Genomic DNA, 19,097 nt, shown 5'->3' with positions numbered 1-19,097 from the left:
ATCAGTGAGGGTAGGTCGACTGTCAGTTGACGGTGTAGCTTTAGTCTTTATTAACACGAGGTAATTAATATGAGATGACCATTTTAATTTTTAAGTGAAATGTCATTGAAGTCGAACTTCCTAAGTAAATCACATCGGACATGTTGTTTATCAAAGTCGAGCATCCTGTATATATGTTTGCTCCCCTGACGAAGAGGGTGCATTCAGATGAACTTAATTTTCTCTCCTTTTACCCCTGAGGGTTTCATGGGCGCAGTCACATTTGTTCCCATTCGCAATAGTGTCCCACGGGACCATAATAAGATCAACATTCTCAACTCTCCCAAGACAGGATGAGAAACTAGACTATGATATGTAGCACAATGTCAAAAGAAAAAGCTTCCGTTTGATGACTTCCCCTTTCTGTGCGCGTCCGTCTCTTCCTTTGGATAACAATAACAGGAGAGGTCCTGTCTTAACACTTAGGGGAGTCACAAAGTGTCGAAGCTTTTAGACACAGTGTTTTCAAGTGAATGCTACCATTAATGTGTATCTACCACACATTCACAAGATTTAATTGCACTCTAATGACATGGACTTCCATTGTGATAGTTAGCCACTTTATCTGGAAACATCACTCGCTGCAATAATTATCTGGAAACCCTCTTGTTAGAGCAACTATGCATGTGGGAGTGTGGGAAAATTTGTCCTGGCTGTTGGTGTTGTAACACTAATGCGGACTTGGTTGGAGGAAACACTGAAAGACAGCAGTCAGCTGTTGCAGATATTAATGTACTGTAACGGCAGCCTGTTTACAGCCAGGAAAATAAAACCCCACTTCTAACTCCTGATTTTCATAAACTGACAGACAGAATCTATTTAGGATGAGATCAAAATCCTTCCTGTCCGGGACATAAATCTTCTACTCTCTGTTAGTTAATAGATAACTGAAGGAAAGAGAGATTTTTTAAAAAATGACATAAAGTGGTCTCACTGTCTTATTGATGGATTTGGGGAGGCTTTCATCCAGGACGGGGCCTTGGTCCTCATCAGTTAGTCCAAACTCCAAAGACACCAAGAGAGGGTCTCGGAAGTCCAGTCGGGTCTGAGACAGAGAAGATAATTAAGGTTTAAGGGAGAAAAAGGATGCAACAAACTATCAGCCCACTTGATTCACACATGATTGACCGAAAGCTTTCTGACTGATGATTTGACTGATGATTATCTAATTTTTGCCGAATTTGAGTTCATGGATCCATCCTGACACTCCAGACCATTGGTGGTAGAGTAACACTCTGCAGAATGTTTAACTGGAAACCTTAAAGCCCTTTACACCAATCAGACACGGTTTAAGGTTCACACCCTTATCTGAAATTTACAATTGTACGTGTGCACCCCAGTGGAACACCGTGGGAGATTGTGCAGCTGACAAATTTGCAGAAATATTGCAATCAAGCCAATACTGATAAAAATCTCAGAAGAACGTTTCCAGCACCTTGTGAGGTCCATGACACAAAGATTTGAGGTTGTTTGGAGAGCAAACAGTGGTCCTGGCCTATGTTGACATGGTATTTTAGATTAGTGTATATACAAAACTTTATTGGCACATCACCCAACACTTTACCCCAAACAAAAAACATCAACCTGAAGGCAGAGCAAAGGTCAGATAATCAGCAGCTAGTCAGATTCATCCTCTGGGAGCCATGAATGTCTGCACAAATTTATGTGCCAGTCCATTTAGCAGATGTGAGATGATGTATTTACTGGTTGAGACAGTGGGGTGCATACAGCTACAACTGGGGCAGAGGGTTAACTAGTGGAAAAGTAAATACACAAGGCGCTAGTGCTGGCCTTCATTTCACTAAAATTATACCTGGATCCTTCTTTCTATTTCCCTGTGATTGTTAATTATTGATAAAAACAAACAAACAAACAAACAAAAAAAACAGTGGAATTGGGAAGTTGTTCTGAGAGTGAATGTGGACTGTTTGAATATTTAGCTATCTCATGTTAATATGCGATTGAAACCCCATTTCTTTGGAATCATTGGGTCATGAAAGAGACTACGTATTACTTTTTTTGTAAATGACTCTTTTTTGCTTTACAGTTGCTCTCAAACGTTTTTCAGATTTGGGTGTGGTCCATTTTGGATGCAGAGGAGACACATTTGAGGGGGACGGGGTAATTTAGTGGTTGGCGCTGTTAGTGACTCATAGTAAGGAGATTAAGCTCTGCGTTCAAACCTGCTGGTTGGCTGGGGCCCTGCTGTGTGGAGTTTGTATGTTTTATCTGCACGGGTGTCTCTCTTTGTGCTCCAGCTTCCTCCCACAGTCCAAACACATACATATTAAGTTAATTAACACACACATGGTTGAAAATCTCCCTTTGTGTTAGCCCCGTGATGGACTAACGATCTTATCGGCATGTACCCCTGTACTAGCCTGATGTCAGCTGGGATAGAGCATTGCGACTCTCTGCACAAAGGAGGAAGTAGAGGACAGACAAGGTTCTTTGCGCCCTGGACAAATGATCTGACCCTTGGAATATGTGGGAAGTTTCTGGACAGACTGGCACACTCGAACAGAGCAGGTATTCATACTCAGCATACACAACAACAGCAGCTGTTTAGTTCCTGATTAGTTCCTCTTTTCTTGCCCAAAGACAGCTAATCAGAGAAATCTGAGGCTACATTGTAGGCCTGGAAAGAGAAAAACTACCAGTGTTCTAAGGATTACAGTAGGCGGTGCAACTGTAATATTGAAAGGTTTCAGCAACAACCAACCATGTGTGATGTTATCGTAGGAGCACTTGTGTAAAACTGTCTCAACCAGAGATGTGATTTGGTCACTTGCATAAAACACCTAGTTTCCCCCCATATTCACTTTCTTTGCTCCTTTTCCCCCCAACGTCTCCAGATAATTTATCACGCTGAGGAGTAAGGGGTGAACTCTTTGATCAGGACTGGTCTGTTTCATGTTAAAACCAAGGTCTTCCTGCTCAGCCTAAGCCCTCTCACAGCTTTATCCTGTCTTCCCTCACACCATTTGCATCTCCCACTGGTCAAGACAAAAACCTTCCATGAATGAGCAGCACAAAGATTTAAGGCATCCAGTTTATTTGAATATAGTCTCTAGGGGATACAAATTTAAAAATCAAATTTGGAGTTGATTTTGTGCAGGTAGGAGACCAAAACTGGCCCCACAATTTAAAGATCAGAGTACTCACCGACATCATGATGGTTTCTTCCATGCATTTTGCCTCTCCATCTTTGATTTTGAAGGTCTTGCTAATCTTACGATCACTTTTCTCCTTGTCAACAATAAAAGTAGCCCTTGGTTTGGCCCGTAAAGCATCCAGAGTCATGGTATAGCGGATATCTGCAGGACACAACAAATAGAAATATATGTGGTAAAAAAAAAAAAAAAAAAAAGGATTTATCAGGTTATTAGTTTAATGGCAGTAGCATCACGGTGGGGTTGAGTAGGGCCCACCTGCGGCAGAGTTTGAGGCCTTTTTGTCAGATTTGACGTGGTAGTGGAAACACACTTTGGCTTGCACACATGTTGACTTGCGTTCTCCATGTTCACACTGATACTGAGACTGCTGCAGGTTGATTTTTGCAGGGTTGAAAGTCATGTTGGCATGCAGCTCTGCAACATCTCTGGACCTGTTGTTGAAAGAAAGGCAAACATTTCTTGAAAAGATAAATAAAGTACAAATTTATTGTACTTTCACTGCACCATATTTCTCAGTCCCCGTACATTTATCCTTTGATGCTTTGGGGTCAGGATAGAACTTAAGTCTGGAGCCAGTGCACTAAGCTGTACTACCAAACTGTAGGTAAAGTAGTAAGATACATTATGCCATATACACACATCTATCAAGGGCCATATTTCTGCTGAATCAATATAATATTTCTGCCTACTTTTCTTTTGATGTATGCATGCATGTGTGTGTGTGTGTGTGTGTGTGTGTGTGCGCTTCCATTTTCTCAAAGCAAGGAACAAGAAGCGGATGTTCTGTATCCTCAGCAAAATACTTGGCTTCAATTCTCTCCATCCTACTGTTAAGCCTTCTAAAACACAGCCAGCAGTCCAGGAAGAGCAGCCACATGCAGCCAATTCCTATTTAAACTCTGAGCCACTTGGGAGATGGAGTTTTCACACAGCTTGGTTGAGCTCCAGCCAGCAAAAGCTGTGGGAGAAGATCTGCCTGGGAAGTTAAATTATGGTGGGGGCTGATGTTTCAGAATTTTGTGGGCTGATATCTGTACACTGTTGTCCAACAGTGAAGTGCTTGTGTGTAGGCGGGGGTTTTGACAGAGAGATCATGAGGAAGTCGTTGGTCTCCAGCCTACAAGCCCAGTGGGACATGCACAGCTGTCTAAATCCGAATAAGACAATGCAAAGCAGACATGTAAGATGATGTCTCCAGGATAGGAGCACTGCCGCTGGTAATGATTGAGGTGGAATGTGTAGCATAAGGAGTGACTGTTTACATGTGAGGATGGGCCATTTCTCACCAGAACAGAGAAGCCCCTCCAAGACCTCCTATGGTAAGATCAATGACTCCATCTTCATTTAGATCCATGACTCCATGTATCGACTGACCAAAGAATTTCACCTTATCTCCATCGCCGCCCGCAGGGATACGCTGTGGAGACACCAGGGAACAAAAGAAAGCATATTAAAGAGGTCATATTAGGCTTTTCAGTTTTTTTTCCACTTCAGTCTATGTGCTATCGAGCATTTTTGTCCATGCACCAGTTCTGTACAATTACAAAGACCAAAGCCCACAAAAAAGATAGTTACTTCTCTCACAGAAGCCACTGCCCCAGCCTGAAATGCCCTGTTTGTAGTGTGGGCCCTTCCTACTTTAGGCATCTACATCACCATGTAATACATCTTAGGAATGCTGCCTGGTGGTTCGCTCAAGTGGTCCAACTGTGGACATGTGTCGTTAGACTCCTAGTTCTGTGAGTCAGTGTAGTTTGAGCATGAGTAAATGGGTTCCACTGTATAAAGCAGGCTCTCAGGCTCTATCAACATTCACTTATTTAACCTTAAGCTGCACATTAAAGTGTTGTTTGATCAAATCTGAGGTGAGGATTCAGCATTCCAGCTGCTGAACCTTCACTTACTTTAGCTCTTCAAGGCCTAATCTGATGGTTTATTCCAACTTTTGGAAAGCAAAATGACCACTGGCCCTTTATTGCTCTTCTTTAAGCCACCAGACTTCTGTGACAAAAGCAGGACTTTAACCTCACAAAACATGGAAGATGCTTCATTTACTAGTCTATAACAGTAATCATTTGACTTTGGTGTTTTAAAACTTTTTGTCCTGATGCAAACTGATGCAAACTAACTGGGGCAAACAAAAAGAGTTTTTGGACCACAGGAACCTTTTCAGAGATCTTATAACTATTGGGAACAGTCCGTCTTCTTTGTCGTGTCTGCACAACAGGAACTGATGACACCTGATTGTCTTTTTAAAATTTTTTTATTCTTCTCTATTTCAGAGAAGGGAAGGGAGTGTTTCCGAACACGAGATAAACCATCTGTGATTAAACTGTACTGTGATTGGTAGAGATGACCTCAACAACAAACGGAACCTGCCCCAAAACAAAGCAAAAAAAACCAAAAAAAACAAGACTTTTAAACATTGGTAAAATGTTGCCCATATAAACAAACAGTCCTTAATATTAGCCTCTAAAAACTTAACATAACAAAGGATTGGGCAGACAGCAAAGCCCAGGGTTTGCCAATACGCAAGACATTATTAGGCTTTTTTTGTTTTTCTTTTATCTATCAAGCACCTTCTGGCTGTTAAGTCACTTTCTATTTGTAAAGTGCAACAAGAGAAAAACGCCTTGAATTTATGGAGTCCTTATGGGATCTCCCCAGTATCCGTAACGCTTAGATAACCCCTGTTTGGTCTAAATGGACCCTACAGCTCAAGTAACACCTAAAAAAATGTGCACAAGCTGCACAGGTCTCAGTTTAGACATTTCATAGAGCCCCTGAGCAGCTTTTCCTGCGCAGGCCCCCTTTTTTCCAATACCTAACACATTTATTGAAAAGAAAGATAACCAGCAAAAAAAAAATGTCACATTCATTGGCATTTTTGCTTCTCTTTAATCTAAATGAACAATAAGAGATATTCTGGTATTGGCAGTTTGGGGGTTCTCACCTGAACAAACTTCTCTTTCAGTGATGTCTTGTCTCCATGATAGACGTAAACAGCTCCTCTGTGGTCATTCTCAAAAGGTGCACCGATCGCCACATCATTGAGCCCATCAAGGTTGAGATCTGAGACTGCTGCTATGGCTGTGCCGAACCGGGCACCACATGGTTCATTTTTATTGGTACAGCTGGCTGAGTTGGCATTACAACAGGACTGATTTATGGGCTTTAAAGTAAACTCGTGCTCAAACAGACCGTCCTGGTAATAAAGCCAAAAAAAACAAAAGAAAAACAGGATTATTTTAAAGGATACACAGAGGTTGTGTCAACATCCTACCTCTCTAATTGGGATATTGTGCAAAAATCTACCAAAAGAAATGTTGGCTATTTTCAGTGAGGTGCACCTGACTGAGTTTATAGACGTAGACTTGTCCCTGCTCGTTTCTTTCCGAGCCCATGTACATCGGAGCTCCAACCAAAAGGAGGTCCGTAATGGAATCACCATTGACATCGACTGTCTGCAGGACACTGCCAAAGTATGAACCAATCTGCACAGAAGAGCCAAAAATCATTGGTCATCATCAGGTGACATAATTCTCTGCACATATGTGGAGCATGTTATTCTGGCAGGAGGTATAAATATGTGCAAATCCTCTGTTGGCCGGTGGGAAAAAGATCCAACTTGGATCTAAGCATTGTCAACAAATAAATAAACTTTGTGCCACGTAGTAACTAGAAAGGATTTTTCTTAATTTTGCTGAATTTTACCGCTTCTCAATACAATAGGTTGTAACTACCTTTTGAAAAAAAAAATATTATTATATTATGAGTGACCAGTTCATGTCACAGATTCAAAGAGGTTGCAGCAAAATGCTCAACACTGTATCTTTATTAAGCTGATGGGACCTTTACACCTGAACCTTAGATATTACACGTTAATCTAGTACCTATATCACTTATGTCACTTCGTTATCTATTATATTGCTATTACGTTGTTAAATTATTACACATACAAACCCATTTTCAAAGCACTACATTCAAATCAGGCGTGATTCTGTCATGGAAATCACTGCTTTGGCTGAGGAACACTACAAGAAATCACTATCTGTGAACACAGATCAACAAATGCAGGTAAAGCTCTGCCATGGAAAATAAGAAGGATCTTCTCTGTCCCAAAGCTAGTTTAGACCTTTCTCCAGCTGAAAGAAATTGGCACAACATGAATTGGAAAATATGACAGAGAAGACCCAGGACACTGAGCAGCTAGACTCAGAATGGAACAACACTCCCCTTCCAGAGGTCCAGTGACTGGTCTCCTCAACTCAAAGATGTTTACAGACTGTTTTAAGAAGAGGGGAGGCTATAGAGTGGTAAAAATACATGAAGCTCCATCCCAATGTTTTATTTAGACGTGTTGCTGCCATCAAAAATCATGATGACCTCATATTTTTAATAAGATAGTAAAATACCTCACTTTCAACATTTGTTATGTTTTATAGGTTTTCTTGTGAGAAAAATGTTGGTTTATGATATTTACATATTTCATAGCATCTCTGCGTTTTCTTTAGGTTTGGGAATATATATAAGATACATATATGTTATCACAGCATTTATCATTATGCATTTTGTTCTTATCATTGCGTAGGTGTGTCTGGTTGCTATGAATTTGAATAGATGTTTACACACTAATATGCACATGTATTACTAAATAAATGTAGAGAGTTGTGCATTGTGACACTCCATCGTTTCAGAAAAGTCTGCTGCAAAAAATAATGGGAGGACAGAGCGTAGCTGAGATGGCAAACTGACAAACACTCACCTGTTCTCCTTTCAGTATCTGTGAGATGGTGATTTCGTTCTTCTCGTTCATACGGTAGATGACGACGCGGCCTGTGTGGTTGTACCGGGGTGCCCCAGTGATGTACAGCTCTCCTTCACGAGAGGACGCTGACTGAACATCATAACCTACAGAAAATGCATTCACATGCTGTGTTACAGTCAGCACAAACGGGTAGAAATGAATATTTATGATGTCACCTGGAAAAAGAAAAAAACCCAAAAGAAAAAACACTCTTGCGCTCTTTGTGAGATATTTGCAAGGCTTCTTCAGGCTTCTGTTTATGTCTGTCTGTGTGAAGGAAACTGTATAACACCAGTGGAAACTGGCAGGAGCACGCACACCCTCTCAGAAAAGCACACGTCGGCCACTCTACAAGCTGCAGTTTGGCCTTAAGTTTCAAGCACATGCCAACAGCTGAGTTTACAGTAAGCGAGCCTGGACCCTCCAGTGCTCCATTTAATGACATGTTGATTAAATAACTCGATATTAAGATGCTGCGGTCACTTTACAAGCCATAAAAGGCAGCAGGACTGGGAGAGGAGCCTGTATACATTATTGATGGGACGCAGAGAAAGACAGAGAGGCATCTGCTGTCGGAGTTAGACAAATTACATGTCTTCCTCCTCCACAAAGCATAAAAATTTCACTTCGTGGTTAAAAGATCTATCTCAGCTTTATCAGTTCAGATTGATGTGTTACTTCGCTCAGCCTCAGGTTCACATCTGAAGAGTTTCTGGACGATAGATAATACTAATGACTAAAAGCTGTGTGTTCAACAAAAAGATGTGAGCCGGATTAAGTTAGTGTTAACTCTGTTGACAGGAAACCTCAAACAGTTAGCAGATTTTCTGTGTGTGGCGTAAGATGGGGACTGATTCAGAACAAGGGTCCACTCACCATGGTAACCAGCCAGTCTTTCATACCCGGCCTCAGTCTTTGGGTCATAAAACTGACTTTTTCCTGGAACAATTGCTCTTTCGGCAGTTTGCATTACCACCGTTCCGTTCCAGTCGTACGCTCCCACCGCTCCCAGTAACACACCTTCCTACAGGAGAAAACACAGCGGTGCAATTGGACGCAATATAAGAGGAATAAGGACCGTTTCTGTTGGAAGATGATTCAATTGTGTTTTAAGAAAATGTGGCAGAGGTTCATTTTAAGGAGTAAAAAAAATCTACACTGAATAAATGCCCAAAAAATGGGCTTAGTGATTAGTTGTTTAGCGTACCAAACTAATCAAGCAGGACATGATGTGGATATTTAATCACAACAAAATGTGTCAAATGGGATCTTTACCACAATGACCTTTAAGTTGTGCTGTCACGTGTTCAGCACTCAGTGGCTGAGTGTCATTGTGTTCGATTATGTGAAGTTGAGAGAGAGTTCACAGTTTGATAGAGGAGGTGATAAGCACGAGTCGGGAGAAGGAAGAGAAGCGTAAGAAAGGATCCTGTTTGTTTTTATATAGATGCAGGAAATACCTATTGAATGAATTTAAGAGGCACGCAAGGGGGTAAAATCAACAACCATCTGATTCAACTTCCTAAACCGTCGCTTGTGCTGTTTATGTCTCGTGTTTGCCTTTCGGTCTCTAATGCAATCAGACAAAAAAACAGCACCAGTCTGCAGCAGAGTGACTCAGACAAGCAGAGAGCGTCTCTGACTGCGCTTACCGAGGTGAATCACCACGGGGCTGAAGATCCACCACAGATAAGGCTGTGCTGATCATCTGTATGAATTCAAAAGGTGCTTACATGCATGAACACTTTTCCTTTTGACCAAAGATATGATCTACTTACTGTATTGGCTCTATGAATTATCAATCAGTCACTGACTTGTACTTTGCAAATATGGTTTTGGTTTATTTATCAGATATAAATATTTGGATTTGAACTTACTTTAGCAGCATGAGCACTAAACCCAGTTTGGGACATCTCCATCTCAAACGAGGACGTGAAGTTGCTCGATGTAGCTGGAGAGGGAAAAGTTCAGTTTAGTTGCATATACAGTGGATAAAATGAGACTGTGTTAGTGTCTCGTTGTCGCATTACAGATTAATTGTTGAATCAAAATATGTATTTAGAATTTTTAGAGACACAATTTGACTTTTGAATATATGTAACCCTTACTGGCAGAAAAAAATATACCAAAATTAAACCTCTTAGTTCTTGTGAAGCAGTTGGATCACCACCACTAAGGTTACAATGTTTACAATTGAAAATTTTGACTTTCTTTAATCAGTCAGTACAGAAATAACAGTCATGAACCAGGTCAGCTGTTAACTCCATTTGCATTCTTTGTGCTACTAAGGAAGCAGTTTCCTGACGGTATCTTCATCTGTCTCTGGGACAAAAAGTGAATATGAGCATTTCCCAAAATGCCAAACTATTGCTTTAAAGCTGTATGGTGTATGTGTGACGACTACAGTGGGCGAGCGTGTAAAAACACGTAAATACGTGCTTCTATGTTTACCTTCCAAAGCAAAAATCCTACTCCCCAGTGTATCCACAATATTCAACAAAGCGAACTCATCAGACACGTTAAAGAAATGGTCCCGTAGTGGTGGACTGGATATTGACTCGATCTCTTTGATAAACTTCTGTACGTCCTCTGGAGTTTTGTTCTGACGGTTGTAGTCTCCCAAAACCTGGAAACAGCAACATCAAGGAATAACAATTGTGATGAATTATGATGAATTATTTCTTGATTAAATGTTTTTTATCTATAACACTAACTGGGTTTCCATTTCCATTCACTAGCAAAGCAAATCTGAAGCGGAAAACATGCAAATCAGACGGCTGCCTAGTGTCAGGAGAAGGTGGCGGTATAATCTATGTTACCAGTGATTGTGACTCACTATAAGTAGTTATTCCAACAGGATAGAAACCTCATAGAGGCAAAATGACAATTGAGTGGACATCCAAAAGAGGAAAATGTAGATAACTCTTCTTCAGGAATTACTTAAACTCGGGCAATAGTCCAGGCGGTTTATTGTTTGCTAGCTCAGAGTGGAAACAGATGATGAGTCACCTCATTTTATCTTTGTAGATAAGATGCTTCAAGTGAGAATATAAACCTTTTTGAATATTAGGGGAAGCAGGGTATTTTTTCCTTCAATTTTTACCGTTCTTATTTACATGTTCAAAATGCAAATGGAAAAACGGCAATGGAAACCCAGCTTCAGCTCCAGTAGCCACTCAATCACTGCATGTCACTATGATTTGTATTGCCATGCTTCAGATACCCTCATCAAGAAGAGTCAGTGCAGTTTTCGGACCTTCTGCAAACAACTAAGTCAAAACTTGACTTTTTTCACACGCATAATAAAACAGTAATTACACGTTCAGAAATTCCTAATAACTCAAAGACAGTTTGTACGCACAGCAATGCCAAACCTCTCGATGTCATCACTGTCACACTCGCTGATGACCCTGTTTTGATTATAAAAGTCATGTGACTCTCCGTCAGTCACAATCACCATGACTTTCTTGGCCCCAGGTCGTGCACCCCGCTCTGGCATGAAGGCTTCCTTCCTGATTGTTCGGGAGTGGAAAAAAAATCAGTGTATTACGGCTTCTGATCGGTTGAAAGTCATTCATTTTTTACAGTTAGCACTTGTTGATAGAAATTCACTCAGTTTAGAATATCACTCTGCTATTTAGGTTTCCAATAAGCCAAGTCTTAACTGTAAATCATTGGGAAACTATGGTCAAGTTATTTCTAAGCTAGCTGATGATGTACCTGGCTGTTTCAATGGCCAGGAACGTTTGAGTCTTCATACCGGTGTGTTGAGGAAGGCCACTAACATACTTCTGCAGCGCGAGAGTGTTGTCAAACTGGCTCAGGTTAACAAGGTGGTTTACAGTTTCACCATAGGACACAATGCCCACCTGGAAAACACACACACATATACGCACATTTGTCTTGTAAATGTTATCCTACATACAATTTACTTTTCAAGGCTTATTTCTTCTGACCTGCCCCTCCCAGGAAGTCTGGAGAGGATGTGGCAAGGTCTGCTGAGGTTGATATGACACAATGTTCTTTATACAGAAGACTTTCAGCAGCCATGGAAGATGTGACTTTCAACCACAGTGGAAGACTTTCCAGTGCTTCCCTGTGGAAACTCTGCAAGTTTCAGGCCAGATTGACTTAACCATAGCAAAAACTAATCACTCCATCCCTGTGCAATCCAAGACAAGTGGACAAAAATACACCATTGGGATAACCTAATAAGACAGAGGCTTGTCCTGCAGTTGCCACTATGTTGAAAATGTCTCAATGGAGGAGGCTGAAGTGATCAGACATAGAATTAAAAAGTGAGTTGGCAGCAAATAATAGATTCCTTTATCATTGTTTTTCTAATTCAGGTTGTTAAACAAATTAACCAGTTAATTTATTTATCCATGTTTGATTTCACAGCCTTAATACGACAAACATCCATGTGTTTAAGATCAAGAGAGTCATTTCTACGAGGAATCGGCACATTAGAAAAAACTGTGCTAATTTAGTCTTGACACTGACTTGTGAGAGCTCAGGTCCGATGTCAGTTTTATTGAGGAAGCCCAACACAAACTTAACGATGCTTTCCCAGGGGTAGATACTGTTAGATCCGTCCAAGACCATCACAATGTCCAGCTTCTTTGAACACTCTGTAATAAAAGACAGAAATGACATATCATCATTAATGGATATTCAGTTGAGTTTCTGAGTATGCAGTAAGTGTTTAACGCCCTTTTATAGTTAAGGCTGGTGAAAATAAACTGCTGATTTTACTCCTGAATAAATATATTAGATTCTGTAACACGCCCAGTCCAGGAAAGAAGAAGAGGAAAATTGAAAAAAAAAATGTATTCAACTAAATGCATATGCATAATTCATAGACTTTTAATTTCAATTTAAAGCTAGAGTGTTACATACACAGATGATATTCTAAATAAACAAGGAGAAAATCTCCAATATAACATACAAATTCAATTAAATGTCCTGTGAAAGTAGTTCAAATACACACTCCCTGAGTTCAGTGTGTACCTGAGGAGTATTTAGGAATTAACAGTCTTGAGATGTTCTGATGAATATTGCTTTTAAATCCGATTTAAAGCCCTCCAGATGCATACAAAGATGTAAAAAGGCCAAAACAATGTTTTTTCACTTGAGGCAAAAAGGCAAAATAAGTTCAGCCATGTTGAAATTGCTATCTCTTGATCTGTCAGTTCTCATTTACTCTTGTGCAGTATTGATATAATCAGTTCATGATAACTTTGGATATTTCACTGCACTAAATTGTTTTAGTGGATTTTTACAACATAATACGATCAGTCTGTGTGTTTGTCTTTGGTAAAGGAATAGCAGAGAGGGTGATTCTGGAGGAACAAGACAAACATAAAGAGACAATGATCGTAGACTGTTTACACTGCTTCTTTCTTGACTGTTTCCTTCCAGGGAAACTTAGAGCAGTCCCAGTAAACTGTCTCCTAACTTGGGCATACAAAGCAGCAGAAGGGCTGAGCTAGGGCCGGACCTGAGGGGAATGGGGGTGGCAGAGTAGTTTACATTAAAAAGAATGCTCTAATCTCCCTTTTCTATGAGGGAGGGCGAGTTTGATGTCAGGGTCTTGGGTGGGACTGCTGTCAGGAGTAGATTATAATCTCTTATCCTGGACAGTTTGTACAGGCGTCACGTCCTCTATGGAGCTGGTGTGTCCCCGCTCCAACGGGCTGCATACCTTGCACTGCTGGTGCTATGGAGTTGAGGATCTGGAAGGAGGAGCTGACGTTCGCACAAACCCCTGAGATATACTGCTGCTGGCCGCACATGTAGCCATACTGAGGACCACACGCCTGTGGAAACAAGACACACACATACTAACAAACTGAGACTGTGAGAGAGGGAAACTCGCAGGCTGAGACTGGTTAGCTTTCCACTAGCATGAAGTCATGGGTGAGAGGAGGTTCAGGGCTACTGGAGATGAATAGCAGAGAACCCAAGAGGAAAGAACTACTCAAACGATGGATTAAAGAGAGACTATTTAAAGTCACCAGAGGTCCCTGATGTCTCTATAGAGAGACGGAGAAGAAAGAAGCAGAGAGAGAGAGCCTATGAGGAAATAGGGCTTAAAAAGGACCAACAACAACTGGAAAATTAAATAACAGTTATTAATTTCCTGGCTCCATTTCCCTAGATTTCCCTAAATGTTCCTGGACTTCAGGGGTCCTCTAATTTTAGGAGTGAGCTGTTCATGACTCGTGAGGCTGTAAAGGGTTGTTCTGAGCTAACTGCTCATGTCAGTAAGCTAACATATTTACCACGATAATGGTTCAATATTTACCCTTGTCACTACGTTTGCTTTGTTCAGCATATTATTGGCATCCAAACTTGCATGCTAATATTAGCCAATAAACAGAAAATAGTTAAAGAAATTGCAACTATAAAGATTAATTAATCACTAAAGTCATGAAGCTTCATCGTCAGTGGACTAACAAAAATGTCAAGGTAGTCAAAATTTCGATCTGGAAGGTCAAATGTGACAGACAGAGTGAGTGGCATGACCAAGCGGCAACCTTCAGAGCTGAGAGTATATCTCTGTCTTTATAGTATGTTTACAGCCTTGTGTAAACAAAAGTTTTTGGGTTTATATAGCACAGTCCAATTCCTTTGTCGTATGTGACTTTTGTCTCCAAAAATTCAAGATGCGACGGCCAAATGTCAAACTAAAGGCTTAAAACAGTAGTTCATAGAGTAGCCTGCAAGATCACGGTGGCTACATTTATTTCTTATTACTGTCACGACTGAATGAGCCATTGTTTAAAAGTGTGTTAAGGATCTCAGAATTCTTTTTACTTCCTCAGTTAAAGTAGGGCTCCACTTTGTTTTCTTCCAGAGTGCTCAGCTGAATAGTATTCCACTCTATTACAAGCTCATTAATTGCTATGATGAATTAGCAAGAAGCCAATTAATAGTCTATCAGTGAGCAGCATCTGACTGACTTAGCTCCAGCGAGGAGCCTAATTGTTCATTCGCTGACTGACAGTAAACACAGAGGGGAAGTAGAATGTAGGAATATGTAAAACCCAGGCTCCACTGCACCAAAGGTACTGAGAGATGTCTACGCTGCAGCTGACATCAAAGATGTGAGGTCAACAAGGACCATGAACAGTCCACTGGGAGCTGCCAAGCTCAAAAGCTGTTGCAGACAAGGTGCTAGAAGTTATGTTACAGAAATGATTCTCAGGGGAGTTTTTTTTTCTTTTTTTCTCTCAAGTGAGTCATCACTCTGTTTCCAAGTGCACTTGATACAAATGTCATGAAAGATAATTCACAGGTGCTCTCCTTGATGATTTAAGTGATTTATATCAAGTAGCCTAACTCACAAGTTTTGAAACAAATTAATGGGCACCTCTACGCTTCTCAACTTAAAGTGCAAAGCAACACCATAAGAATACATTGCACTGGGACAAGTGGATACGATGCAACGCACCATAAATGAATTGAACAACTGAATGATTTCAATAATGTATCCTTGAAGAAAATGGAACAAAAATAAGTGGCTATGCAAGGCGATACAAGAGCAAATAACCAGTAAGCACATATAAAATGTAGCTCTTCAACACTCTGTGTTCATACGCTGGAATTCAACACCCTTGAGTGCATGAACAGAAAACAAATGGACAGTTTTATGCTTATAAATGAAAAATGTGTAAAGCTGTCAACACAAAATCATTATGTTGATAACTTGGCACACTATTTGGGCTTCAGTTAAACCTTATTTCTTCTTTATCCAAATGTTCTTGGACCACTTAACAAGTTGGAAAAAATACACATTTAATGGCCCTGTGATTTTCACCCCCTGTCAAAGTGATCATCAAGCTTAAAAAAAAATTGCTTACAGTAGTTCTTCATCATTACACACTTTCATACATTTCTTCATCCATACAGTAGATTCCCAGTATCCCATTTCACTCCCAGGACATGAAGCCTGATTTGGGGAACGCAGAATGTCAAACTCTATGTTTCCACAGGGTCTAAAGGTCTAGTGAACATGTACTTGGCAGCCCAGCTTCATGCAGAAAATAAGCAAAGGTTTTTCTCTTCGGTATAGAAAATATAGAACACTTCCTCCTTACCAGAAATCCTCCACTGGGATTGGTCACCAGTGTGGTTCCCATGGTCATGTTCTCCTTGACTTCACGCAAGTTGGGAACAGTTGTGTTTGCTAAAAGAGAAAAAAAAATAGGATGAATAAACAGAGTGAGACAAACAGAAAGCAGCACGGCAGATGAACAGCTGAACAAATTCCTCCTTCTCATTTTCCCACAGGGTGAGTGCTGCTCACCCTTCTTTCATACTTCCGTCTGTCCAGAACATGTAATAATCACTGACATGTGGTCAAATGTAGTGTGTTTTATTACTTTACCGTGCTGTGTGTAGCTTATGGCTGTTAACAATCACCGATGTGAAGACAATATGGGGGAATCGAATCATTAAGCAATCACAACATGTGGCTAAAATTAGCAACTAATGCCTCAACATGAGAATGCTTTGGATGTGATTTGGATTTTTCCGTTGGGGGTACAACATATTCTTGCATAAACATTCACATGCCATTGCAGGTTTGAATCAAGCTTCTCATGAGGACATTTTCATGTGAAACATAACTATTAGCAGATTTGCTCTACTATTCATCTCTATTTTTGCACAGATCCCTTATCCTTTGCATATTTACTGCCTGCTAGCACATAAAATATTCCAAATATATCAAAGGACAGAGCACATGGGGATGATTAAGACTCCCTGCTGACCACAGCTTTAAAAAGATACCCCAGCTTTTATTTGACACGACAGTAAAAGGTGAAGTAAAAATAAATTGGCTTGTATGACTGTTCCTTATTTCTTAATCTAATCTAATAAAATGGGATGACACGGATGGAGATCTTGTGGCTCATGACATGTCCACATGGGACCAGAAAGAGAGCGGAGGAGAATACAAGCTTTGTTTGACACCTCACAACTATCAGAGAATCTCACACCTAAATTCTCTTTTTCCACAATGATCTCTTGAAAATTGAAGGTAAAATAGATGGAAAGTAAAAAAACAGTTTGGAAAATTTCTCAGCTCAAATAACCAATAATTATCATGAACTGAGGAGACCTTTTTTTATTGTACTTGTAACCAAAGCAAACTAGTTAGAAATAGACTGTGCAAGTACTTATAAGCAGTTAAACTGTCACTGCTTGCAGAATAAATATTTTGTGACTGATATTTTCATTTGTTTTTTTTTTGTCAAATTAGTACATTCACTGCTGTAACCTGGGAGGAGTGCAGTGATGCTGCATAGTTTCCCCATTTGTAAGCCTGCAGCCACAGATTGCATTTGTGCAGCCAAACTGATTACAGTATTGCTTGTAATATGGAATCAATTTTCCAAACGCAATGAACCCATACCGCTGTGCCATTTAGCAGGTAGCCCAAAAATCTTGGCTGTTCGACGTTCCTGCTCGTATTTCAACATGGGTAATGATCTTGGCATAACGGCCTTTCAACTTTACTGTTCGGGTGGAAGCGTGGTTAAAGATTACAACACGGCAACCACACACTTTTACCACGCTCATTATGGTTTGGACTTGCTCGTCTGTGCTGGGAAAGTGTCAGCCCAGTATGGAGACAGACCTGGTAATGCGAGAGAGTTGTCAGTTGGAATAGACATGGTTCAGCATCGACGTGAACCTATCATGATGGGTTACCTGCCTCATGTTCAGGCATGCTCAAGTAATACCTACCTTCTGAATTCAAGGTAAGAAATAAGTCATGCAGCTGCTGCGTCATGCTTAGCCTCACTGTAAATTCAAAACACAGCATTGTTGCTGTTGTCGTAATGTAAACTACTGAGTAGTCTGGCTCCAGCTGCAGCTCTAAATCAAATTTCTGTGAGATTGTCCAGACTGAAGTCAAGCCTGTGATGTCTAAGCTTTTGCTTGTTTGACTGATTCAAGATAAAACAAATACAGCACTATCCAATAATTTACTAGCAGCAGGATACCTTTATTTCAATTGTTTGATATCTCTGAGGTGTGAACAGCCACGTTGAAATATTCTAGTTTTAATCTCAGAGGTGTAAACTGCAGATATGCTGGACACGCTACCTCCCAGTTGTCCTGTGTTGACACACATAGAGGAACACTAACAGGGGCTTTGTAGCCCCCTGACCGGGAGCTGAGTTTTGTTTATCTTCTTAATTAAGATAAATTGGAAAGATGAATCATTAAAACATTGTTTATTTACTGTCTTCCTGTTCAGATGGAGTCAAATGTCAAATTGTGTAGTTAACTTAAACACACAGTATCAGACTTAATGTACACCAAACAGCTCTAAGACTGAGCGTTGAGTAAATGAATGCACTTTTCATCTTTCATCAGTTAAGATAAACACATAATAGTTCTGTTAAGCTTCCAGCTTGAAGTTGAGACCCAACACACACGATTTTAAAGTAAGAGAGAGGAGTAAGAGGAGATCAGCAAACTGCAAAAGGAAAAAGGGCCCGAAGCACAAACTGGTTTCTATTTTGTGTTCAGTAATCTATTTATTTTAATACACATGCTATTTATTTCTGGTTGAAGAAAAAAAAATAGAAAAAAAACATAGTGCTGAAGCATGACTATTTCATTTGTGCTCATTTGGTGACATTATCCCTGCTAATAGTTTACAGTGAGGTATTGTTTCTTGTGTTTCTATATAAACTGCGATATGTAAACTTACTGTGAAGATTAGGTTTCATTTGTAATATCTCCTTACACTTACTCTCATCAAATAGAAAAATTGGCTTTTTTTTAATGTTCTGTCATTGGTACCACTGGTGTTGGTAAAGTAAACAAACCTCACCTGGCAACATGAATAACAGTTCAACTAGAATACTATAAACCAGAGAAGAAACTATGAAAAAATCCTAAGAAAATGATCTGAGATCCTTTCAACTGTTACCATGAACATAAAAAACCAAAACTAAAAGGTGTCTATGCTAAGAATGCTAAAAATGATTTCAAGACAGAATTATGAAGATTTTTCCCTTCCATTATACAACAATGATCAGAATATTTGAACT

The 19,097-nt window shown here is 40.1% G+C and overlaps 1 protein-coding gene across 2 annotated transcripts in view; it reads right to left on the bottom strand.

The window, feature by feature from the left end:
• Positions 1 to 19,097, bottom strand: part of itga1 (integrin, alpha 1) — a 58,787-nt gene that overhangs the window by 9,875 nt on the left and 29,815 nt on the right. For both annotated transcript variants that reach the window (XM_075455079.1, XM_075455078.1), the window contains exons 4-18: positions 16,125 to 16,213; positions 13,727 to 13,841; positions 12,526 to 12,653; positions 11,743 to 11,891; positions 11,384 to 11,534; positions 10,474 to 10,648; positions 9,900 to 9,973; positions 8,899 to 9,046; positions 7,981 to 8,126; positions 6,566 to 6,709; positions 6,169 to 6,420; positions 4,502 to 4,632; positions 3,471 to 3,646; positions 3,205 to 3,356; positions 974 to 1,084 (exon numbers count right to left, since the gene is read on the bottom strand). In XM_075455079.1, the coding sequence (XP_075311194.1) occupies positions 974 to 1,084; positions 3,205 to 3,356; positions 3,471 to 3,646; positions 4,502 to 4,632; positions 6,169 to 6,420; positions 6,566 to 6,709; positions 7,981 to 8,126; positions 8,899 to 9,046; positions 9,900 to 9,973; positions 10,474 to 10,648; positions 11,384 to 11,534; positions 11,743 to 11,891; positions 12,526 to 12,653; positions 13,727 to 13,841; positions 16,125 to 16,213 (2,141 nt within the window). The remainder of the gene's footprint in view (positions 1 to 973; positions 1,085 to 3,204; positions 3,357 to 3,470; positions 3,647 to 4,501; positions 4,633 to 6,168; positions 6,421 to 6,565; positions 6,710 to 7,980; positions 8,127 to 8,898; positions 9,047 to 9,899; positions 9,974 to 10,473; positions 10,649 to 11,383; positions 11,535 to 11,742; positions 11,892 to 12,525; positions 12,654 to 13,726; positions 13,842 to 16,124; positions 16,214 to 19,097) is intronic.

Source organism: Odontesthes bonariensis, chromosome 22 (assembly GCF_027942865.1).
Source record: "Odontesthes bonariensis isolate fOdoBon6 chromosome 22, fOdoBon6.hap1, whole genome shotgun sequence".
NCBI lineage: Eukaryota > Metazoa > Chordata > Actinopteri > Atheriniformes > Atherinopsidae > Odontesthes > Odontesthes bonariensis.
Note: the sequence above shows the minus strand (reverse complement) of the source record. Positions and strands in the feature narration are given on the sequence as shown.